The sequence below is a fragment of the Mauremys mutica genome, chromosome 16 (assembly GCF_020497125.1).
Source record: "Mauremys mutica isolate MM-2020 ecotype Southern chromosome 16, ASM2049712v1, whole genome shotgun sequence".
In the NCBI taxonomy this organism is placed as follows: Eukaryota; Metazoa; Chordata; order Testudines; family Geoemydidae; genus Mauremys; species Mauremys mutica.
In genome coordinates, this window is record NC_059087.1 from 3,485,644 (window position 1) to 3,510,745 (window position 25,102).

Here is a 25,102-nt window from a genome sequence, read left to right on the forward strand (position 1 = left end):
CAGGGTGTGAGTTTCAGAGCTAAGCACCTACAACCTCTTGTGACTGCATTTGGAGTACTCAGCACTGGTGAAAGTCAGGTTCTTGGTGGCTCCAGTGAGGCACCCTACATTAGAAAATGTGTGAATTCTTTTCCAGGAGAAGTTGGAGAACATTCATCTGCAGCACTGCATGACAGTCTATCCCCCATGGTCACCTGTGCTGATCAGCTCGCTACACTGGCCAAACAGGAAATGAAATTCAAAAGTTTGTGGGGCTTTTCCTGTCTACCTGGCCAGTGCATCTGAGTTGAGAGTGCTGTCGAGAGAGGTCATAATGGAGCACTCTGGGATAGCTCCTGGAAGCCAATACTATCGAATGGCGTCCACACTACCCCAAATTCGACCAGCAAGGTTGATTTCAGCGCTAATCCCCTCATCAGGGAGGAGTACAGAAATCGATTTTAAGAGCCCTTTAAGTCGGCAAAAATGGCTTCGTTGTGTGGACGGGTGCAGGGTAAAATCGATCTAACTGCTAAATTTGATCTAAACTCGTAGCGTAGGCCAGGGCTCAGAATGTAACAGCACTTCTGAATTTTTCTGTTCCTCTGGCGCAACATACGGTACTTGCTGTACATGTTGCCCTCAAAACCTACCTGTCTCCCTTGATGGGCTCGTCCTCTCAGACTGTTTGTCTGAAGTATACTGAGGCTGAATAAGTCAGTACCCTGCTCACAGCTCCTACCAGAATAAACTGAGGAACTACAGCCCTGATTCAGCAAGGCACTTAAGCAGACCTAACTTTAAGCCCTTGAAGTAAATGATACTGAATGCGTGCCTAAGTACATACTCAGACCCTCCTGAATCAGAGTCTTAAGTGAATTACAGTTGATCCTGCTAATAATAATTGTCCTGTTCACTATGCTTTCCTATTGCAGTCATCAAAAGATAGCAATTCAGACAAATAAAACTTAGTTAGCTCCCTAATGGTAGACTGAACTCTCCCCTACATCAATACAGTAATGCAGCAACTGCACATCTTCCTGATACTTTCAGGATATCTAAATGCAGTAGAAAAGTGTCCATATTAAACTGTTCAGAAGAAATTACAAATATACCTAAGTGCTTGAAAGACAGCAGAATAGCACCAACAATTTGTCCTAAACATTTAGCCTCATTTTCAGGGACAATTATAGGCCTAGTGTAGATCACATGGAGATTCAATCACTGTCAAATTACAGCATGAATTTTAAGAGCAGAGTTAATCTGGATTTATAATCCATAAAAGATGGTTACAGCTTTAATGATTCATAGCTTTTTAGAGAATGGTACGTACTTTCTAAATAAGCTCTGTAGAAAGTGAGAACCACGTAAACTATTCATAAATATATATTTGCCCTTTTAAAAAAATGCTTCTGTAAACATCAACTATAATATGCTCTACTTTACTGTTCTACTCCTATCGCCTTCACATACAAGGATACTTGCAGATCTCACACAAAAGGACTATATTTCTAAGGGTCTAAAATCCTTCTCATTTACTCGGAGAATATTTGTACTATACAAAGGGTTTCAAAACAGAAGATTCAAAGTTACCTATAAATGTCAGAAAATGTCTGCATGGATTATATGTGTCAGTTTTAAACTACTTAATAATCTTAGATCAACACTGCATATTTGATAGCTTTGTATATGAAAATGTCTCATTTAAGCAAAAAAGTACATCAAAAACATAGAAAAGTTAAAAAAAATTTAAATATCAGACTTCAGTTACTGTGCTTCAAGGTAGGAGTTATTAAATCATTAATATGCACTGTGGTTTCAGACAGCTGCACAGAAAAAGAAATGCACTGAACAAACAGGCATTAAACTCAAAAAAATCAAACTGTGTGAATGAACTAGATTTATATCATTTAGAGGAAGCCTTTAACAAACTCAGGAGAACCCAAGGCTTAACAATCTTTGATTTGAGAAAAACAATTTCTATCCCAATAGAGCAAGGAACTTCGCTATTAGAAACATGCAGCAGCCACACAAGAAGTTGTGATCTGTTTTTTTTAAACACCGTAAGAACATACAGTGAATTACATGAGCAGGTTACCCAGCTGATGCTTTTACTAATTAGTAACTAGCATTTAAAACAAAAAAGCTAGACAGATGTTAACCTTGGACTTTTTTCAGAGGAGGGATAGTAGCAATTTTCCACCATGACATTCAATTGCCTTAGCCATGAAACCAGTTCTCTCCTGGCAGTTCCCTGCCTCACTCATCGCCTGCCTTTGAAACTTGGAAAGTTCAAAAATCCTGAGTCAGACCCCTCCCAAAATTATGAGACAGAAAAATAAAAATAAAATTGTTTTTTGGTCTGTTTTTGAACCCCCAATATGCCTGGATGACAATGACAGAGAAAAGCGATTTGAGTTCTCACCAGAAAACCCAATTCAAGATCAAATTCTAGATTTGTATGAAGTGCTGCCTCATGGTACAGCACCTCCAGTTTCTCCCCAAACCCCAGAATCCTAGTTTATTTTGTGCCCTTTGCATGCCAATCCTTGCAATTAGCTATGCCATCCCAACCTTCGTCTCAACTTTGCCCACCCCCCAGCTCATCACCGCCCTTCCTGCAGCTCCAGGGGTTTTTCACCCTTCCATTAGGGGGAGCTCCAGGGGCTTATCCTCTCTTCCCCTTCTCAGGCCTGCTGTTGCAAGGATGGAGAGGGGCAGAGCAGACTGATCCTTTGCTCACAGGGGGAGCAGAGCTGCTGGGCTGTTTCTGCTCCCCCTCTCCGGTGCTTTGAGAATGCGGTCAGCTGGCCCCTTTCCTACCCCAGAACTCCTCTGGCTCATGAGAGAGCTCTGACCTGCCTCTTGCAAGCAGCCCTCATTGGCTGCTCATCCCAGGAGGTGGCAAAGTGGGGAAGGAGAGGGAGTTCTGGACAGGATTGAGAAAAATCAGACAAGTGCTAGAAATTGCGTCATTGTGTGAGTGGCCCCAGCAGGGGCTAAAATAATGTTACAATTAATTCAGAAGTGCAGGCACTGCTAGTGTTCATCTCCTCTTTCCAGCCAGTCCCGGGCCCAGTCGTTTCCTAGTCAGATTCTGTCCCAGCACTCCAACCCTCCTGATCCCAGCTCCTGTCTCAGTCCCCTCCACACATTCCACGGAGGGTGTTTTCTTTTCTACATTCGCTGGGCACCCCAGCAAGAGAGAGTCTCCCTGGTCTCAGCTCTTGGGTACAGACAGTTCCACTGCAGTCACTGGTGGAAGTAAATGCAGTGAAAGTCCTGCTTAATTCCTTTAGCCCAAGGTAAAAATCAAGCACACTCAGTGCAGAGAATGTAGCTGCTAATTAATGACAAGCCTCTACTGTGTATGTAGGAATTGCTGTTTTTTCAGATGCTTATAACCTGGGCAAATTTGGCCAGATTTTGCCGGGAGCAGCAAGTATCACAGCCCAAGCCTACATCCCTGCTCCAGAGCATGGCAGCAGTAGAGCTGCTCAGTTAAATGATTTTAACAGTTTTACCAACATTTCCCCCCTCCCACAAGCTTGGTTCTCAAAAAGCAATGAAGCTTAAAAAATAAAACAGTAATTTGGCCTGAGGCAGACACCAGGCATGGTAAGTTTCAGTCCAAATGGTCACAGTTGTACAGCAACTGAAAACAGCATTTTATAATGGAAAGTATTCAGCAACCTGACCTATGGTTGTTGGTGCCAGCTCTGCCTAGAATAAAATTTATGTGCTTAACAAAGAATTATTATCCCACCAGCTTCCACTCCCATTTGGGAAGATTCTTCAGTGAATAGGAAGCAAATACACATTTCGTTTATGGTGACCAAAGCACAAAAAATAAATTGCTGGGGGGAAGGTGGGTTTGAGATCTTGTTTTTCTATTAGTAATCAGAATGCCAGACAAATGCTCTTAAAGGGAGCAATGCTCTTTATTTCCACATGAGGAAAAAAAAACCTGAATTCTTGTATCTGTTATTTCACAACTTGTCACAACGCTAACGAAAGGCTTTAGTCCCTCAGGTAGGTTTGACAGTTACAGCAATTCTCTTTTCAAAGAGAGGAGCAATAATTCCAATGTATAGCTGCTTATGGGTAAGCAAGTGACAGTGTTACTCCTAATCCCAAATAAACTATTTAGGGATGAAGTCAAAGTTTTATGAAATGCAAGCTGCATAGTCTGAAACAAACATGGCACAGATTATACTGGCACAAGTGTGCATACAAGGAATTTTAATCTGATTGCTACATAAACAATGGATGATTATATGGTATACAATTGAGTTCTAAATTACCTTTTACTGATTATGATCATGTCAATTTTATTGCAAGTTAGACTGGTTAATAGTATGTCACAGAGCCAGAGGCAGCCCTGTGTTTTGCCTGAGTAACAAATGCAGGATAAGACCACATGTACCATAGGTTTCTTTGCACTTCTGCCAGCTATAAGTAGGAAATATTGCTCAGTAAGATGTTTCACTGCAATAAGGCTTTCCTATGGTTGTACAGTCTGTACTGGAGGAGTGCATTTAACAATCACAGCATGTATGCTGTGTACATTTACACAAGAACAAAAGAACTAAAAATATATAGTATGAATAAAGACCTGAGAAAACTTGGTAAAAATACACTCCTGTATTGCTAATGATACTATTCCCTAAGAGTGTAATTGTATTGACTTGGTTTGTCTTAAAAATCAATAAAAAGATTTAGATAAAAAATATGTATTCACATGAAGGATTTACATTTGACTTTTAAAAAGCAATATTTATATTTCCCTTTGAGATGGCAGAACTTACTTATAGGCATACATTAAAATTTCATCTAATTTCTCTGTATGAATTCAGCACCCTACCTCCAAATAAGTGTAAATTTCTTTCACAAAAAAAGTAAATCGATCTTTTAAAAAAGCACCTATTTCTATGTATTTCCTTGCTGTCTTCTTTGATTGTGTGAACTAAGCTGGTCTTGAATCACTAGAGAAACCTATATTTGAATGAACAGGTAGTCCCTTTTCAAGGGAAAAAAAAAACTTCTATTAGCTATCTTTTTTGCCCTTGGCCAGAAAGCATTAGTTTAATCTTGAGTGCACCTTTAGCCTGAATTAACTCAAGTTTAAAAATCAACCATATTGATAAGCACCGCTGCATTTTAAATGCTCAGGAACTGAAAAGAGAAAATATCCTTAGCCATGTGCACCCAAACCTAATGGAAACCACTCGCTGGAGTGAAAGACTACTTCACACATTCTCCTCTCTATTTAGAAAAGAAACAGGGACTGGCATTCAATTACTAGGAAAGACTGAACAGATTAATATGCCTTTGGTAGGTAATAAGGAAGTTTCTCTTCTGAACTCTCTATGTATCAGGTTCTCAAATATCGCTGTGCTCCTACATAAAGAACTGGACACCTTGCCTGGGCTATATAATATATTTCTCTCTCTCTTCCCTTTATGAAATTTTTGAACAGGATATGGCCTGGGAGCCAAATATAGCTCCTGGAATTCTACCACAGCCCTCACCTTTAATCATGGAGGTAGCAGCCCATAGAAACTACAGGTGTCCGCACACAACACGCCAGGGCACTTGGGTCAAGCTAGAGAACTGCATGCCCAGAGCTGTAGCATCTCTGGGCCACATCTCTATGTTAAAGGTGACAAGGACGTCCTCTACTTATGCAACCCAAGAGTGGTCCTCAGGCTCCTAGCTACTGCAGCCCTCAGTGTCACATACATTGAGGCACCTCTCTTTTAGAGGTTTGAAGGAGGAGTCTATTTTTCTGTGAGAGAGCGCTGCAAAGCTTGTTGAAATTCTTCCTCCTCCTCTTCACGACGCCGTTTCTCCTGCTCCTGCTGCTCTCTGACAGACAACTCCATGGCAAGCTGTAAGTCTTTATCAAAACTGGAAGACTCATTTGGAGTGCTAACATGGGGAGTACTTGAACTCATAATATAGCTCTCCTGAAGTGCCCTGGTGAGAGAGAGAAACAGTTTCAAGAGCTGAGAGGTACATATCCCATTTGACTTCATTTTCTTCCTATCAGTTTTTGAGCAAGGTCTCCAAGAGACTCTCCAACTGCCAGATAGCCTCCCTTTCCTGAAGGGGAAGAAAGCAATCCCCAGGACAGCTACAGAGAGGATTGTGTTCTAGGAAGTAGTCATGCAGTTTCCAAACATGAAATCCATTTTTCTATGAAAGTTCCTGAGAGCCTGCTATCGAAGATCTGCTCCCTAATGGCTGTTTTCAGCAGCCTCTAAATGTGCACTCACCTAGTTTATAAGCACAACCTTCTGCATGTACAAAGCTGATAGTGAGATGATATTCTTTATGCATACACAAATGCTTGTTTGCATCTGCAAGAGGAAGAATCTAAGATACTGCAATCTATTTTCAGAGGGCCATTACAAATTTGCTCCTAAATTTGTAGGTAACAACAGGTAACTTAAGTTTGGGAAAAAACAAAAATTCTCAAGTGTCCAGGGTGTGGTAAATAAGTGTGAGGACACTTGTTAGAGGGGTGACATTAGCAGCTGTTGCAGGAGAAAAAGAGAATCTTCAATTCTGGTCTAGTTAGATAAAGGATCCTTTGTTCTGAGGGTGCTCAAGGGCTGGTCAAAGAAATCAAAACTCCAATCCTTAGACTGATCTAGCAAGGCCATATTCTACTATACAAGGAGAACAAGGAGTTTGGTGGCACCTTAAAAACTAACAGATTTATTTGGGCATACGCTTTCGTGGGTAAAAAAACCTCACTTTTTCTTGAAAGCTTATGCCCAAATAAATCTGTTAGTCTTTAAGGTGCCACCGGACTCCTTGTTGTTTTTGTGGATACAGACTAATACGGGTATCCCGATACTATACAGGGAGACTTGTTTGAGGTTCTTCTTGGAGACTAGCAGTACCACAAAGCATGTGATCTGGGGTTCTGTTCTTCTGCTGTGCCTTGCCTTATATGCCAGAGTACCGCCAAGTAGGAGAACACAACGTGCAGCATGCCTGTGGGCTACTGCTGGAGGTATTTACACTCTGGCCCAAAAATTTGGCCTATTGCGTTTAAGAATTTTAGAAAAGTTGAAATTACCTTTGATACTGTATATTAAAGTCCTGTGCATAAGCAACTGCTCCATTGGAATGCATTCCTAAGGCTTCCTGGGGAAAAGGGCCACAGTGATTCAGGAATTAGCAATGCAAGTCATATTTGAAAGTCATTTCTAAGTCAGACATGAATATCTCATTGATATTTGCTGTGACAAGTTTCAAAAACTTTCTGTGTTTAGATTCTTTTGAAAACTTCAGTATTACAGGGATCTGTCATCCATTCCTGTAGAAACTATAAATACCTTGGTATGAGTTTAGAGACGTGTCTTTCTATATACAGCTCATGTTAAAATAAAGAAATATTGCTTTGGTGGATAATATAAAGCTGAAACAAGAAGCTAACTCTGTATTAGGTGTACAATTACTTTGGTGAACTGGTACTTCATTTTTAAACTAGCCAAGTAAATTTTTCCAAGTCAAAACCAGGACTGAGGTAAAAGGAGACATACTATACTGTATCTAGAAAAAGAAAGAACATTGAACAGCTGGCAGTACAGACTTACTTTATTCCCACTGGACTCCAACAAACTCTGCCGAATAGCAAACTGCATTATTTCATTATCTTCATCTTGCACACGCACGTTCCTACCATCATGTTGAGTGTGATAAGATTTGGGGATCTCAAACACAGACTGGTCGACCTCAAAGCTAGAGGCTGTAGAAGCTAAAAATATAGTTAAAGATATACTGTATTGTACGCTTACAGCTTGTTAATCCAAAAATCAACTCCCAAAGCCCACTTTCAATTACATAAATAAGCCAAAACAAGACCCCAAGAACATAAGAATGGCCGAACTGGGTCAGACCAATGGTCCATCTAGCCCAATATTCTGTCTTCCAACAGTGGCCAATGCCAAGTGCACCAGAGGGAATGAATAGAACAGGTAATCATCAAGTGATCCATCCCCTGTCACCCATTCCCAGCTTCTGGCAAACAGAGGCTACGGATACCTCAGAGGATAGTTTTGCATCCCTGCCCAATAGCCACTGATGGACCTATCCTCCATGAACTTATCTATTTCTTTTTTGAACCCTGTTATAATCTTGGCCTTCCGTTCAGATGAACCACCCATAGTATATCCATCATATGTGAATGGGGTCCGGAGAGGCTTACATAGCAGCCAAGGTACAGGAATAAATAGAACATAGATGAACATGGTGCCAGCAAGTTTTGCAGCAGGGAAAACCGACATGTGGCACCAAAGAACTAAGCAGGCTACACTGAACTTTGATAAGTAAAAACAAAAGAGAGGCAAGTTTGCCAAAAAGTTAAGAAACACGAAGTGCAGCCAACCTATCACTAAGGCTGACGACTCCTAGCAGAAGAGTTTGTCAGCAGCTCACAGGGGAATGCATTATACATCTGCAATGTTGTTTCCCCACTATTGTGCACACCCTCCCCATTGTAGCCCTTTCTATATAAGCATGGAAACAAATCCATCGCTGACGATTTACCATTGTACTTCTTTCATATGCAGTATTTGTATAAATGATAAAGGCAAGAACATTAGTCTCCAGTACCCAAGGAGTTAACCTGGAACAGGCAATTGAGTGGGGGTTTTGAAGTGAGAACGGTTATTCTGATTGGTGAATACACATTCCAGCCACTTAGATATTTTACTACACATATGGCTTTCCAGATCAGTTACAGTAAGAACTACAACCTACTGTAGTCTCTTCAGTTCAAGCCGTACAGCCTACGGGTTTGCTTTATTCTATAAAGCCCATTGCTAGGAAGTACACAAACAAAGCCCTCACATAAACCCACCAGAGCTTTACACCTTCTTACCCAACTCACACTCTGCACCTTCAGCAGTTTGTGATGAAGTTTCCTCAGCTGTCCTGCAGCCATTAACATTTTCAAATGTAATTCGAGCATTAAGCACATGAAACAAGGGAATTTCTGTAAATGGAAGAAGTACAAGATTTCTGTGACACACAGCAGAGCCACACACTTTTCCACAGTTACAGCAGCAGCAATGGGGTTTTTATACATGCTTAAAGAGATAAATTTCACAGATGTTATGTAGCCGCACAGTGAACTGCACCTCACTTTACCACAGAATAAAATGTCAGTGGTCAGTTTGTCTCATAACTTAGCATTGTGCAAGTGAAGTTTTTAGACACATTATATTCACAGAACAGTCAACCAACCCACCTCCCCACAATACACCCAGTGCTGATCACTGCCCTGCACTCTTCACAGGGACACACCTTGATGTCATTCGGAAGTTGCAGCTAGTGTAGAATGCAGTGGTGGCCCCTTTATTAAGCCACAGCTCTATGAAGAGAGCATATCACACCTTGCTTCTTGCCTGCAGTGGCCACCTCAGTGAAGTTTAAGATGATGATTTTGACCTATAAAGCCCCAATTATTTGAGTCCCAGCTTTGTGTGGAGAGAGGTGGTCTCTTGAGATACTGAAACAGTTGCAGTTATGCAAGGCACTAATGCTAATAGACGGGACTAGCAATAACTAGTTCTTAGCAACCTATCTTTGCCTTTGGAATTCACTTCCCCGCTTGGTCCTTCAGAGTTTAGATTTAAGGACCATCCAGACAGACGGTAAGGCTCAGCTGTTTTCCCAGGTTCTCTGACTGGGAGATGGGTGGGCTGACAGGTGGCATTTTTAGGAACTGAACTGTATATTAATTTTTGTCCCTGTTTTTAAACTTTTGTGCTGTGGTTGGAGAACACGAATAGAAGCAAAATGGAAATGAAGAAAGAGTCTAAGTGCAAAAGATTGCTGAACAGTACCAATTTTGACAGGAAATCCAGGTGGAAATTCCAAAGTGATGAAGTCTTTAAGTCTAGCAAAATGAGCACTAGCTCTGGCCATCAGATCAATGATTGGAGTGACCTGCTCCATGAGAGAGAGGGGGAATTCTTCACACATCCACAAGGTTGCTTTAAACCTGTAACAGCGAGTTATACATGAGGATATTAGAAGAGTTTTCACTTTTCTACTATACATGTGGCAAAATACACATAGTATTAGGCTGATGACAATACCACTAGGGTTGGAAAATGAATTATATGGCTCTGGCACATCCTGGGATACATAGCTTCTTTTTGAAGCTGTGGCCTAGCTGAACTATAACCCAGGTAAGCAGTAAGGACCAAGAATAATTACCATCTGAATGGCTTAGAACACATGCAGTGAGAAGGTGGTGTCAGTCCAGTTTCCAGCAGAGAGATGTGTGCATCACAGAAATCAAACCTCATAACTGTCCCACTTGGAGGTCTCAGAAGCTGAAGACCGAACTGCACACCCAGTCAGACTTGAGGCACAGTATGGGAGAAACTAGTGTTGGCACTCTCCATGTTACGTCTGGTTTGCTGATAGACTTCAGCCTCCAGAGCCCTCAGACAGACTGGCACCATTCACTTGTATAAAGGGTAGGATTTTACTAAATGGTCCACATTCACCTAACTCTCCTCCCACTGGTTTTATAGGGAGCATGGGCAGGCCAAGACTGAGTGCTTTTGAAGATGCCACCCTTAATTCAATCCCCACTCCCTGCACAAAATGAATTGTATTAGACATTTACAATATGATTTCTAAAAGCAAAACACTGGAGGAGAATCAAAGCAGGTAGACCTCAAACAGGAAGAGTTTAAGACAAGCATTTCAAGTTATACATTAACATTTCTCACTTCTGTGTTCTAATAGTGACTTCTTTGGGTCTTCCTATGTCTCTATCTTTCAGATCGAACTTCGGGTCAAAATATTCCTCCAGAGTAATGGCTGTAGGGTTATTCATTGTGGCATACTCTGTTTTGAGGTCCTGTAAAAATAAACAGTACATAATAGGTAGACATCAACCCCTCCTACAGAAAGCTTCAGCTGGTATCTCAGATTCTAGTGCAATCTAAGTGACAACTGCATAAAGCAGCACATTTCACCTAAATTGAGAGTCAGCAGTGAAATGAACACACAGATACAACAGACTAAAAGACAGATCTATACATTAATATAGTGCTTTTCATGCAGATTGTAGATCTCACAATGCTTTACGAAGACAGGAGAGTCTACCTACAAAAATGTAGCCAAACTAGAATGGTGTAAGGATTTAATATGTCAAAGTTAGAAACTATGAAGAAGAGCTCTGTGCGGCTCAAGAGCTTATTCCTCTCACCAACAGAAGTTGGTCCTATAAAAGATATGACCTCACCCACCTTGTCTCTCTAATATCCTGAGACTGACATGGCTACAACTACACTGCATACATAATATAAAGCAGTCCCAGGCTCCGCATTATTCAGAGCAGCCAGTATTATGGCGGGGACTTCAAATTCCAAGAAGGCCAAGTACCTAAGCAAGATCCTTAGCAAAACCCATGGCAGAGCCATCAGCTGGTAAATCAATTACCTACTCATCTTCAAACCCATACAGATGTAAAAGCATTTTCTCTTATGCAGGGCTGGTAACATCAATAATTCACACTCTGAATAGAACCCAAGGACACCTCCCATTTCTCAAAGTTGCTATATGCTAGCGTGCTGCTGCAGCATTTGTACCCCCTGCCACTTCTTTGTAGTGCTGGGTCACCAGTGAAACATCATATCTTCAATCCAAAACTGCTGCAGGTCTGCATGTTTACAGTTTCAGTACATTTGGTTATTCCAGTTTTCTTGGGGTGTGTGTGGAGGCGGGGGGTAAGAACAGAAGCCCATGTTACTTCTCAACACTGCGTGACTGCTTTTAAAGTCAGTGATGAGAGAAAGATTTTACTCACCTGCGCACCATACTCATGCTCTACAGTACCAAGAAAAGATTCCAGTGGATTTCTGTCAGCTTGAGAAAAAAAGATAGGGAGGGAGAAGGAATAGGCTCATTAGCAGAGTTAATTAACACAGAAGTGCACATGCATCCATCTCAGGCTCTGTGACAAGGGAAGCCCCAGCTCCATAGTGAAAAGAAGATGGACAGAGCCTTGTTTGCTCTGCTCATTCAATGGGGGACAACAGTGGCGAGGCTGGTTTTTGATGAACCCTTTGCTAGAAAAGCCCAAGATTTAAGAATAAAATAGGGGATGGGATGATGATTTTAAGGACACTAACATCAGGGGCATCTAAAATGTATCACTGTCCACCATGCCTGTTTCTGGGAGTGTCTGAAAACTGCTGAGAGGCAATTGTTCCCCCCCACAAGATTATGGTCTTGTTTCCACCTTCTACTATAATCTCAATATGCACCCCAGAATTAAGAGTACAAAAATAATGCAGACATCTTATAGTTTTTACCCAGGTAAAAAGAACAGCTAGGAAGTGAAAATACAGAGGCTTTCATGGCAGAGAATATGCAGGGACAGAAAATGAAACCATGGGGAAGGGTACCACTTTTTGCGGCTTTAGAGGAAACTCTGTTGCTAATTTTCAAACACGTTTTCCCAATAAATAGAATCAAAACTACAGAGAATCATTCACACTTACATTAGAACTTCAGAGAGCCAAGTAATAAGCCACCTCAAGTATACAGCAATTGGAATTAGCCTCAGTGGGTTCAGAGGCAAGTGAGAGTAACCTGCCTGGTTACTCTTCACCAGGCATGTGTTGTGCACAAAGGTTATGTCCTGCCTCTTTGTACAAAGATCTTAACAAAATGTTCTATTTAGTTTCCTTTAACCTATGGGAAATTACCTTTATATCTTTTTTTCTCTTCTTCTGTCAAGTGTTCTGTTCGGATTTTTGTGACTACATTCACATTGTTTGCCGTATAGACCTTTAAAAAGGATATTATTATCATCATCTATCATATGTATTAGTGTCTTGCCTAGGGGTTCCAGTCATAGACCAGGGCCCACTGACAACTATTAAGGATAAGAAAAGCAGCATCTTTAAAGATATCCAAGCAACAAATTCAAAAAGTTAAACCAAGAGGCAGAGGAAAGAGGAGGAACAAGAATCTGTCTACCGTTAATGCATCAGAAATCAGTAAAACATGATTGTGTGATCTGTCTATTTATCTCATTTTTCCATTAAGTGCTGAAAATGTTACAAATATGTATTGTTATGTCATTACGTTGACAGAGTCCCATGCTAATGCTGAGCTAGACAGCCATCTGCTGGGCAAGCTGCTAGAATCAATATAAAAATATCTATCCAAGAATCCATTAACAAAGGAAAACTAGCTAGCATGAGTCATCATTTAGGTCCAATCCTACAGCAGCAAAAATCAAAGGAGTTTTGTCACTGACTCCAGTGAGAACTGGGTCAGGCCCTTTCAGAGACTCTTGGGAGAAGATACAGGTGCTTGCAGACAAATTTCCTGTTAATGAAGTTGGTTCCAGCTGAAAGATTGGATAGGCACTTTAAACTGAGGAAGTGTAGAATCCCCCATTTGTGTGTTAATTTTGAGGGAGGAGGAACAGGGAAGAGCAGATAGGCTGCGGCTGTGCTCTCTTTCTACTTAAGAAGTCACTGATAAGATTCTGCAGATGGAATTATGCAACAACTAGAAGGAACTCCAGCTCTCACGGGTGCACGCTCATACTTAGGAGTGGTTCCGCAGCAGTGATATGATTCAATCCTTGTTGGTTTGACCCTAAGCAACCAGAGGGGCGAGAAGGTTCCACTTACGGTACCAATTTTTTGACCATACCAGAGCTTCAAATGAATTCAGTTACACATGGGTCGATTGTACAGGTTTAAGCCACTACACTTTAACAAAAAAACAACAACAACAAAAAACACCCAAAACCCCACCACATTAAAAGAACAATAAGTCTGCAAAGACCTACACTCACAAGTCAAGAAATGCCAGAACCTTAAATTGGCCCTCTTGAGCATCTACATTATGTTACAATTTAATTACATGGTCACATACCACCCGGGATGGAAGGTGCTTATTGAATGGGAGGCTATTCATTGTTTATTTTAATCCTCATTTAATGTACAGTAAATAATGCAGTAGACTATATACCATCCAAATCCTTCACCAAACAAAGGTAACTTAGAATTTCTTCATACGTTTTCCGTGATTCTCTCATTGCAGTATCTTAGTTCTTTACAAAGATTAATGAATTTATCTTAACAACCCTGTGACCTGAGTGGGCATTACCCCCATTTTACACATGGGAATCTAAAGCACAGGGCAATTAAGGTCGGAAACGTCAACAAATTTTGAGTGCCCAATTTGACAAGTCAAGGAGCTGATTTTTTAGAGTACTTAGAGAGTGCTATGTTCAGAGTACCTCTCCCACTGACCTCAGTTGCAGTTTTGAGTTCTCCGCTCTTTTGCAAAAACAAAAACAAACAAAAACTAAATAAAACCTCTGGACATCAAGATAGGCACTTGAAAATGAGGAACAGTTAGTGACTACCAGTGAAAAAGTTTGTTTACTTGACTTGCCATGTGATGCTGTGGACTCTGTGACAGAGGCAGGGATAGAATCCAATTCTCCAGAGTGGTGTTCAACCGCTTCAGCCTGTTTTCTCTTCCTGCAGTTCCCTGCCCTCATTCACCACGAAGTGGGTATTCACGCACGAAAGCTCATGCTCCCAAACGTCTGTTAGTCTATAAGGTGCCACAAGACTCTTTGCTGCTTTTACAGATCCAGACTAACACGGCTACCCCTCTGATACTATTCTACACAGGTTCTTCTACCATGCTCATCACCATAGTATCTGAATGCCTACAGCAATGTGACTAATAATGGGCACATAACTGGTCCCTCATCCTCTCCCCAGAGGAAGGTGTGCGTGCAGGGGACGACTGTGTTTGGAATTTTATAATACACACCCCTACTGATATATTTATTTTAGAGAAGGCAAGGTCAAAGTAGTACACTTGCACTGAAAATGAAAGGTGGTGAGATTTGGACTGTCCTTCGTTTCTGGGAGAGTTCATTCCACAGTCTTGGGGCAATCCCAAGAAAGCTCTGTCTACTGCACAGATGCACTTTACTCTTATGGTAGAAAGTTACATTGTGCCAGAGGAGTGGAGTTGTCAACCATGGTCTTCATCCCAGAGCTTGAGTTATCTTTTAGAGACCGTGGGTCCAGGCCACTGAGTACCCTGAAAATAAGGACCAAGACCTTAAACTTGACTCAATATTTTCTAGGACGCTAGCACCAGAAGCTGAGGATGGGTCTGATGTGTTCACAGTGTTGCTGAGGAGACATGATGCAGTGTTCTGTATCAACTGGAGTTTCCTAAGCACTGAAGGCTTCACGTGCAGGAAATAGTCCAAACGGCTGTAGTCCAAATGAGGTGACAAAGGCATATATAATGAGGCCAGGTCACTGTCCACCAGTCTCCTAGCCAATGGGAGATGGTAGAAACAGTTACTTGCATATGCTGCTATGACAGAACTTCACATCAGTGATGAATTCAGGAGTCTCCTAAGCTAGAAGACAGAATTGACCAATTGTGGGTATGTACCTTCAAACAAAAAGTGACTGGACCAGGGCTGTGAATCATTCAAAATGCCTTCCTCTGCCCACCAGCACAGCTTCTGTCTTGCTTCTGTTCAGCTTCAGCCAGCTGTTCTTTGTCCTTGGATTTCACCCAAGCCATAGGCAGTCTTTGTGGCAACGGGATGGGCATGTGGTGAAGGAAAACTAGAGCTCCATTATCCGCATATTGGTGGCACTGGAGTCCATGTTGCCTTACCGGCTCACCTAATGGCTGCGTGTAGATGATGAATAGGACTGGAGAGAGAATTGATCCTTGTGCAGCTCCACAAGGGAGGGGTCAGTTTCCCATCACTACTCAAAGGATGCATCCCTCCAGGAAGAACTTAAACCATTTTAAACACATTACATTGACTGCTACCACCTTTCTCAGGAGAGACAACAGTATCTTTATATGGTCAACAGCAGCGAATGCTGCAGAGAAGTCCAGATGAGAGTCAACATTTCAACAGTGAATGAGAGATGACAGGTGGAGTGGGCATGGGATGGAAAAGGGCTTTGAATTGAAGACAAGTAGCTTACATTTGATGCCAGAGAGAAGGAGAACTAGTGGAGGGATGCAAATAGATGGGGGCAAGGTGGTCAAGGTGATGGCTGGTAAATTATCTTTGCAGCAAGATTCTGAATGGATCTGTGCAGGGCAAGATTGCTTTTGCCAAGACGAGAAACAAGGATTTTCTATTAACAGCAGATCATGCATTATTCCCGATTCATTCCCAGAGCACAGTCCACCTTGTGCACTGGATCTTGCAGAAAATAAATGTAATCATGTAATTTTAGATTAATCGTCATGCATATGCACAAAGACAAATTAGGGATGCAGAGGCCTTACCTATGGCATTTCCTAACTTCTGAGTGCTTGACTTTGCAACCTTAATGTTTTTAATACAATTTCAGTTTTGGGAAAGCTTAAGCTGGGGGGGAGGGGAAGTAGAGATTCAATCATGTTTAAATATATTGACCCTCCATATTGGTCATCCGCAGAGTTGGGATCTTCAGCTCAAGTAGTGGAAGACTCTGCTATGGATCTACTGGAGTAACTGGAGCAGAAGAAGGTTATTATCTTCTCCTAGACCTGCCACTAGAGCGGATGGAGACACTTTGCTAGCGGGTTTCACAGCTACTTGACAGACAAAGGAATGTAGATACGCAGAAACAACGAGCTCAATTCTAAGTTCTGGAGAAAGCATTCTCTAGTGGTTATACCATTCTGCCTTTCTCCCCAGCAGTCTCTCTCTGTCTGCTTTTGCTCCTACCTCCACCTCCTGAGCTCCTGCCCCTTTATCTGCTACAATCTCCATGGTGTCTGTCATCCGATGTTCCCCTCCACCCCTTGCAGCTCTCACCCACAGACACTCCTCTTGCTATTTGGTACCCTCTCCAAGACTTGTCACTCCCAAAACAGATCTGGTGGCAAAACCACAGAAGTTACAGATACCAAAGCAAGCTATAAAAATCCAAGATACACAGGGGATACAGAAGATCACAATTCTAATTCAATTAGCTAGGAGATATCTTAGTTGTAAATAATTGGTTTTTACCTTTGCTTCATAACCATTAACACCTTCTGCTTTCTCTGTCCTCCATACCCAAAATCCAGATGTATTTCTGATAAAGAGTAAACACCACAATTATCTATGCATTTGCAGTTTATATTTAGCCCCAGGCCGCTGTTTTCCCTAACAACATTTCACCTGAATAGTGCTTTGAGAGGTACCAAAAGTAACAGCTCTAGAGAAAAGGTGCAGCAACAACATAAGCTGTCCCTGCAAACACCAACACTCTTTTCCAACACAGGACTCAGAGTATTTTAATTTCTGTTCACATTCAGACTTTGCCTTAATTGCAGAGACCAATGAACCATGACTTTAGTTTGTGATGTGAATGCCTGACCAGCTAGGAATTGGGAGTTTCTGGAAACCATTGCATCATTTCTATCACTATTAACTTGCTGAGCTTTATTTCAACTAGCAACGTGTAGCTGACAGTTGGGGGACCTGGACTGGTAGAGCTGAAGAAACATTTATCTATGAAATGTCAGGTAATGTTTTCAAACGCTCCTAAGTCCCATTTTCAAAATGAATTTAGAAACTTAGGAACTTAAGTCCCATTGAGAGTCTGTGAATCTTAGAACTTAAAAACTTTAACATGTTACCCCTTAAGTACATCTCAGTATTCAAGAACAAAAAAAACAAAAACAAAAAAACCCAATCTTTACAGATCTAGTGGAATCAATTAGTGAGCTTTGATAGCTGCTGTCCCTCAATGGCTGCAATTCTGCATCCATGTTTTGACAAACTCTTCTTCCTTGCAGTAAAAAACCAAACCAAAACAAAATCCACATCTTCCAGCAGTTATAACTGCTTTATAGCATCCCAAAAATGTGCAGCACAATCGAGATGCTTTCTAGATAAAACAAGCTCCTTTGACCATACAGATTAAACGTCAGATAAACTAATGTAACAAAAGGAGGAATACGGTTATAAGTAGTTTGCTGTATTCTCTAATTGATAATATTTAGAAATATTCTTATAGACTTATATGATTAAACTAAAGCCAGAGTAGAATGAATAAGTCAAGAAAAGCTGTAAACCCTACTATTGGTTTTTCAATACAGCACATATGCTTCACAAAATAAGCAGGAACCACCGGTACATATCTGAAATCAGAAGATATAACCCTTGCCTCACTAATATGGGAAACCATATCTTATGGTGCAAATAGACTTCACACCAAATGGAAATTGTTTGCCAGACAAAAAGTAATGAGCTGAGAGGTTATAAAGTGTCTATACGGAACAAGATAGGCAGTTATTGTTACATCCCATATTATTTTTAAGATACATATTGCAAGACTTTTAAAAACTACATTGCAAGTATAATAATCTTGCATATTTCATATCTGGAGGATTTATTCATTAAGAGAAGCTTAAATACCTTACCTTTCAAAAGCAATATTTTTAGTATCAAGGCACGTATTAATAATTGGAGACGTAAGGCGTCTTTCCACCTCCTTTCTTTCTGGCATCACAGAGCCCAAAGTCAGACGCTTCATTTGTTGAGAGATTTCAAAACGCTCTGTCGTGACAACTTTGTCATCATGGTTTATCTCAATTAGTTCTGCCCAGCCTCCAGTATCTGTTGAAAGGATATATTTTATGGAGTACAGACTTCAGAACAAACCTTCAGGATGAAGAGCTGACCAAGACACACACTATAGACTAAAGTGAGGATTAAAGCTGCCTTGCAAAGTTTTAATCACTCACTTACCTAGGGCAAGTTACTAGACACCAACATGGTAAGGATGTGCAAGCAGACTGTGTGCCTGCCCAAGTCATTTTTATGATAATTTTGCATAATGGAATTAAGAGACTCTAATAATGAAGCTTCAGGCCTCCAAGAAGAAAAACACAGTGGATTTCTTTTTTGTTTTTGTTGAGAGTGGGAGAGAAGGGTAAAGTCAAGTTCTAGTGATTCATATTTGCTCCAGAAGATTTTTCTTAACAGAAAGTCCAATCACTTTTGCTTAGCCCAGTGACCTGATAGCCCAGAAAATGCATTTCCCAGCACAAATAAGTCTGTGAAAGCATGCAAAAATAAAGCTTATAATTACGTGTGTCCTTTTAGTAACACTAGGAATCTGTCAGGGTAGTTTGCGTACTAACTGATGATCAATGAATCAAATGTACTCAAGCATTTACCTTCTCCCTTGAAAATTAAGCTACGTTTCCCTCGTTCCCAGCTCATATTTTCAAAGCCCAATAATGTGATATCAACGCGTAACTTAGCTCCGCTTTTCCAGATGCGACAGGTATCATTTGGACACACTCTGGAAACGAGTGGAACTATAAAAGAAACAATGACACACACACATGCAAATATAAAAATCCTTAACAGAGAGGACAAATGTAGGAAGACTAAACTCAACCAGAAGTTATGTGCTTGGTGAAAATGTTATGGTCTCTGTTATGCAGGCCATAAAGTAGATGATTATAATGTTCCGTTCTAGCCTTAAACCTATGAATCAATGTCTAGATAACAAAGAACAGAGAGATTATCAGGACTGATTCTTGATTTATTGATTAACACAATAGGGAAACGAAACATGAGAACAGACCAGTGGCCTGACGCAATTTTGTATCCTGCCTCATGCAATGGCTAAATATGTAGTGGTCTGGAGAAAGTCAAATCACCTGTAATGCTATTTTGCAGTGTAAAGGAATAAGTTTCCTGAATATTTTATGTCTTGATGCATAATGTTTGTGTAACTGTCTTAACTTATATGTATCCCAAAAATCAGGATGGCCTTAGAAGAATCTTCAGCACAGTACTCCTTTTTTTTTTAAAAAATATTTAAACAAGAGATATTTGAAGGAAGGGTATAGTTTGTGCAGCAGGCTAAGGTGGTCAGAAGCAATCTTCAAGACTTCAGAGACTTTTTGGGTTGAAGGAAAAAAAATATGGGTTGGGAGAGAGTAAGGGCTTGACAATTGTGTTTTCTTTGCAAACATACTTTTTATTTCAGCAATTTTTTAAACTTAGAGGTAAGAAAGATGTAAAAAATCCCCCAAAAAACCAAACTTACCCCAGCTAGTGAATTCCCATTTCATTTCCACATAAAAATCAGAAGTCTAGTGTAGAAACAAAGTATTCAAATGAACCACCAAGGGAGAGAACACTAGATTAATATTCAGTACAGCATGTCAAATGTACATTTTAGAAACAAGCGAAAGTAGAGGTTTTGAGATGCTCCTGATAGAAAGCACAATGAAACCAACAAGTATGAATTTTACATGTGCTGATATTTGTCATTTAATTTAAATTAATGGGCACAGAGTGTAACACTGTTCCGCAACAGTCTAATGCTATCATTGTTTTCTACTGAATTACTCTTCATTTGTTATTCTACTACAAAAGCACATAACTCTCAGCCTTTGACGTAAGAAGAATAAGCATCCTCCTCCAAGACCCGAGATCATTAATAAAAACAGAGAAAACTCCATAGTCTCCCACATGATTATGTAGAGCCGATAGGCACAATTTTGAACTGAATAATGCATCATCCTGACTTTAAAGTTGCCAATTTAAGTCAACTAGAACCAAACTAACAATTCGTCCAGCTGCAACTGACCAGCATGCCATTCAGGTCTCACTAAGCATTTACCTCATTAATTTTTTGGAGTAATTCAGGAACCCCTCCAAGTGTTGCAGACGTTTGGTGGTAGTCTCGATGCTGCAGTATTAGGTATGCCATCTCTGGGTCTCCTGTGCTTACAGCCTCATGTAAAACTGCAAGAAACCCAAACACAGGCAAGGTTTAATATTAACAAAAGCAAAGTGAATGCTGCAGCCACATCCCACGGTCCTAAGGTGACATTTATAGAGACAGATTTTAGACCCTCAATGTTTAAGGTGAAAACGATTAAGTGCCTGTGAGCTGATCTCTTACCTGTCCATCCCTGTGCATTCTCTTTGGTAACATCTGCCTTGTGTCGAAGGAGGACTTTGGCAGACTCTATATATCCCAAGGAAACAGCGAGGTGCAGCAAGGTCCGACCCCGTGGATCACGCTGATCGACATCCTGTTGAGTAATCAAGAGTTAGTGCAGCTTCAGCATTAGCTATCAAATGTAAAATCAGAACACATTTAAGAAAGTTAAAACAAACATTTTCAGCAATAAGCTGTAATCACTCAATATGTATTCCTACAGAACAGTTTGTTGCTTGGAACCACTTATCCTACATGACTTGCTTTGATACTGCTATTGAATTGCCTTCTTAAAAGCTTGATCCTACCGCCCTACTGAAGTCAAACAGGAGTAGAATTGGGCACCATAGAAGTGATTGTGGTAAGGGAGGTATGTGTCACCATGACAAGAAAAGGGGAGGGAAATGAGAGGGAGGAAGAGGGGAGAAACAAAAACAAAAACATTCTAGATTATTCCTTCCCCCTCTCCCTCCCCCTCTCCCACTTCTTTATGAACAGTTTCTTTTAGGAGGAGTAGACAGTGCTCCATTCTTTTTATTTTGTACCATGGGCAGTCACCAGTTAAATGGCCACTGGAGGGTGTAATGGAAGATATCCAACATGTTGGAATCAGCAAAAAAATGTAAGAGCAGGTGACAGTTTACAATGCACATTTTGTATTTTTTTGGTGAGAATATGGACGAACATGACAATTAAAAAAGCATCTATTTGACTGACACACAGAACAATGAAGAGTGAGTGCATTCTCTACAAGTCACTAAGAAATGGAACTACACAAGGCACAAATATCCAAAACATGCAAGCACAACATACTCATACCTTACATATATTTTTCACTACTAGCTTTAGAGATTTGAAACAGAAGAGCATCTATAACTAAAGGAAAATGGGAAAAGTCAAGAGTGGGCTCAGAAAAGAAAGTTATTACATAACTTAACATGGTTATTTGACAGCATTATGTTTAAAACACCAAGTAGTGAACATAAAGGAATCTGAGTTAAACCATCCTCATCTCATTGCTGCAGCTCATATGATCTTCAATCCTACTTTCTCCAAACTGCAATGCCTATTGCAGTGACCAAAATATAAAGGACTTTGGAACCGTCTTATCTCAATTTCTTTGCTACGATTATCCTGTAGCTGTATATTATAGCCATTTATCATTTCATATGCTGACTATATCCAGCTAGAGTTTCTTTCCATCCCTCAGACCCTATCAAAGCACATCCGCCACACACAGCAAGCAGTTTCTCCTGAAGATGTAAGAGGAAGTGTACTCCCAGAATGCCTTTTAAAACTTTCACTTAAGAGAGATGTTTCTAGGCTTGATGGAATATGTCTTTCCAACCCTTCATATGTTGTCTGTCTTCTTGTATTATAAGCTCTTTGGGACAGGGAACAGGACTACAGTGTGCACAAACAGGGCTTTATGCATTGTGGGTGATACCAGAATACAGATGATAAAAATAAACCGAGGCAGTAAAATCATATTTGTTGTTACAAGTGTTTATTTTAATACTGCTATAACCTTAAAAGAGAGAGATGAACACCCCAACCAAGGGTTCAATAATATCTATAGAGAATCCCTTGGTACAGACTGAAGATTATATGAATTAGAGACAGTAACAGCATTCCAAGATTCTCAAGAAACAACACAGGTATGCTTTAAGCCAATATTAGTGTTTCATAGTGTACAACTGGAGTTGTGGATGACCATCAGGATTTGTGTCAGAAGGTAGCATTAGCTGATGAGTTCAGAACACATACTCACTATCTCAGGCACAATACAAGCAAATAGGCTATGCTTCTACCAGTGTGTACCCTGCACTACTGAACCTCAAAGTTCAATCTGTGTATTCCTAAAGCAGCTATAACCATAGTACCTGAGTTACACTAGCATGTTTATTGCTTGGGATTTGATGCAGATTTTTGAATGTTTCTCCTACTGCCTTTCTTTTAACTCTGGTACTTTCATCACAGCTCTTGGCTGACTACAGGATTTTTGTGTTCTCTGTTCTACAGTGAGCCATGATGATCAGCTATTTTCTACCACAGTTGTGGTTCTGTATTCTAAAAAGTGCAAAGCTGCTGGGCTCCTATGTTCTAAGGCAGCCAGTGAAGCTCAGAAGACTACACTTGAAATAAGCCCTTTGTGTTTTAACAAGGAAGGAAATTACTGCATTGACAATCTTTGCAAAGAAGTTATCTTAACACCAGATCAGTACTAGGGGAAGGAAGATAATGGCTCAACACAATATAAAGAAAGAAAAATAAAACCCCTCAATTTTCAGTGAACTGTTGGCTCCCTGAGGGTGCCATTCTGATTTAAAAAAAAATCAATTTGTGTTTCATCTTCAGCAGTAGCTGACATCCCTTCTGTGTGTTGGTTTCCTCCTCTCTCTCTCCCCCCAGCTAGGTGGTACTTATCTGCTGCTTTTCTGGCAAAAAGCATTAGTGCCTGTCACATCTGCCTGTCTTTTGGCCCTGATTCAAATGATTTCTAACATTTTCCTGACAGCTACAGAGTTTTTTACAATCCATCTGTATCTCTCTCAATGCCTTGAATCTGGCTATATTGAAAGACAGTCAAATATTTAATATGCAGAAGTTGCATGACAAAGGGTATATTCTCTGTGCCTTCCTGAGGTGATCCCCTTTTAATCACAAAGAGCTGTAAAAAACAAACAAAAATAAACCCCTAATAAGTTTAACAAAGAGAAACTTAACTAAGATATAAAGTTACTTTCTACGTCCTCACGTCACACAAAATGCATATAGATGATCTATTATCTTGATCTAATTATCAGTCCATCATGTCCTGTACTGTGCCTTGGGCAGTTTCAGAGGAGGACAACCCCTATCTCTACAAGAAGTCACTGCACCACATGTTGGTCTGGTGCCCATTTTACCTTGCCTTCCAGCTCTTTATCCAGCTGTTTGTAGTCATTATTCCAGACTAAGACGTGCAAAGGAAACTTGCTACGAGCCTCGCATGGAGAGCTCATCTTGCCACGTATTAGAGGGCTCAACCCTCCCTGGGGGGGTGGGGGTGCCTGCCCACTCTGATCTCCCCCTCTTTGTTTCTCACAGGGCCCTTACCAAGCCCCTCAGCCCTAGCCCCACAAGACTCTCTCCCCACTGACTCCCACCCCCTCTGGTGCCTTACAAATACCCTCCCCACATCAACCCCCCTCGAACAACCCACATGCCAGCCCCTCACCCTCTGCTCCCCCAACAGGCTCCAGCCACCAGCCCCCTCTGCCCCCCCCCCAACAGGCTCCAGCCACCAGCCCCCCCTCTGCGCCCCCAACAGGCTCCAGCCACCAGCCCCCTCTGCCCCCCCCAACAGGCTCCAGCCACCAGCCCCCTCTGCCCCCCCAACAGACTCCAGCCACCAGCCCCCTCTGCCCCCCAACAGGCTCCAGCCACCAGCCCCCTCGCCCTCTGGGCCCCGCTCCCCTACAGTCTCTCCCCCTCCCTCCCGCGGTGCTCCCGAGCCCCCTCCCCTGACCTCTCACCCTACCGCTGACCTTTCCCCTCTGCTGACCCCAGCCCCTCGCTTTCCTTCTCTCCCTAGAATGTTTCACACCGGCCAGGGCAGCGGCCGGAACGAACCACTGGGCTCCCGGAAGAGGGTAGGCGCCCGGCTCCCACAAGCCGCTCCGGGACCAGTCCCTTGCCCCGCTAGCGAGCCCGGGGGGGGGAGTTACCCCTTACCGCCCCCCCTTCTAGCAGGCAGATGGACCCTTCCTTCCCCCAGGCTCGCCCATTGCCTGGCGGAGGAAAATACACGGAAGTGGGCGCTCTTCCCCCGCCCTATCAGGGCATTGGTTTCGCCTGAAGGCTCCGTAATCAAGTGGGGGGGAGTGACCCTTCCTAGTAGTTCCGTGCGGCCGAGGTCACCGTTTTGGCTGAGGGTTGTATCACGCACTGACTCCCCGGCCGCCATCTTGGGGTAGGGCAGTGTGAGGCTCCCCCAATCCGTTTCGTCTCGGCTGCCATCTTTGGTGTGGGCAGCAATGCTCTCCCATCTGCAGACACAAACCGTGCGTGACGGCAACTTCCTTTCTACCCGTGCGTCTCAGGTTGCCATCTTGGAAGAGGGCAGCTGG

The 25,102-nt window shown here is 41.7% G+C and overlaps 1 protein-coding gene across 2 annotated transcripts; it reads right to left on the reverse strand.

The window, feature by feature from the left end:
• Window positions 1-1,737: 1,737 nt before the first annotated feature.
• ANKRD13A (ankyrin repeat domain 13A) lies at window positions 1,738-24,111 on the reverse strand. 2 transcript variants are annotated; one of them, XM_044989384.1, is made up of 15 exons: window positions 23,900-24,111; window positions 20,952-21,084; window positions 20,667-20,791; window positions 20,088-20,133; window positions 19,204-19,347; window positions 18,445-18,640; window positions 17,045-17,111; window positions 12,729-12,810; window positions 11,825-11,883; window positions 10,743-10,873; window positions 9,843-10,000; window positions 8,885-8,989; window positions 7,590-7,750; window positions 7,070-7,137; window positions 1,738-5,958 (listed from the first exon to the last, which is right to left on the reverse strand). In XM_044989384.1, the coding sequence occupies exons 1-15, from the start codon at window positions 23,993-23,995 to the stop codon at window positions 5,760-5,762; spliced, it is 1,770 nt and encodes a 589-aa protein (XP_044845319.1). In that variant the 5' UTR covers window positions 23,996-24,111; the 3' UTR covers window positions 1,738-5,759. The 2 variants fall into 2 exon arrangements, with proteins under 2 accessions (XP_044845319.1, XP_044845318.1); XM_044989383.1 differs by having other exon boundaries at window positions 1,742-5,958; window positions 8,876-8,989; window positions 23,900-24,110.
• Window positions 24,112-25,102: the final 991 nt, after the last annotated feature.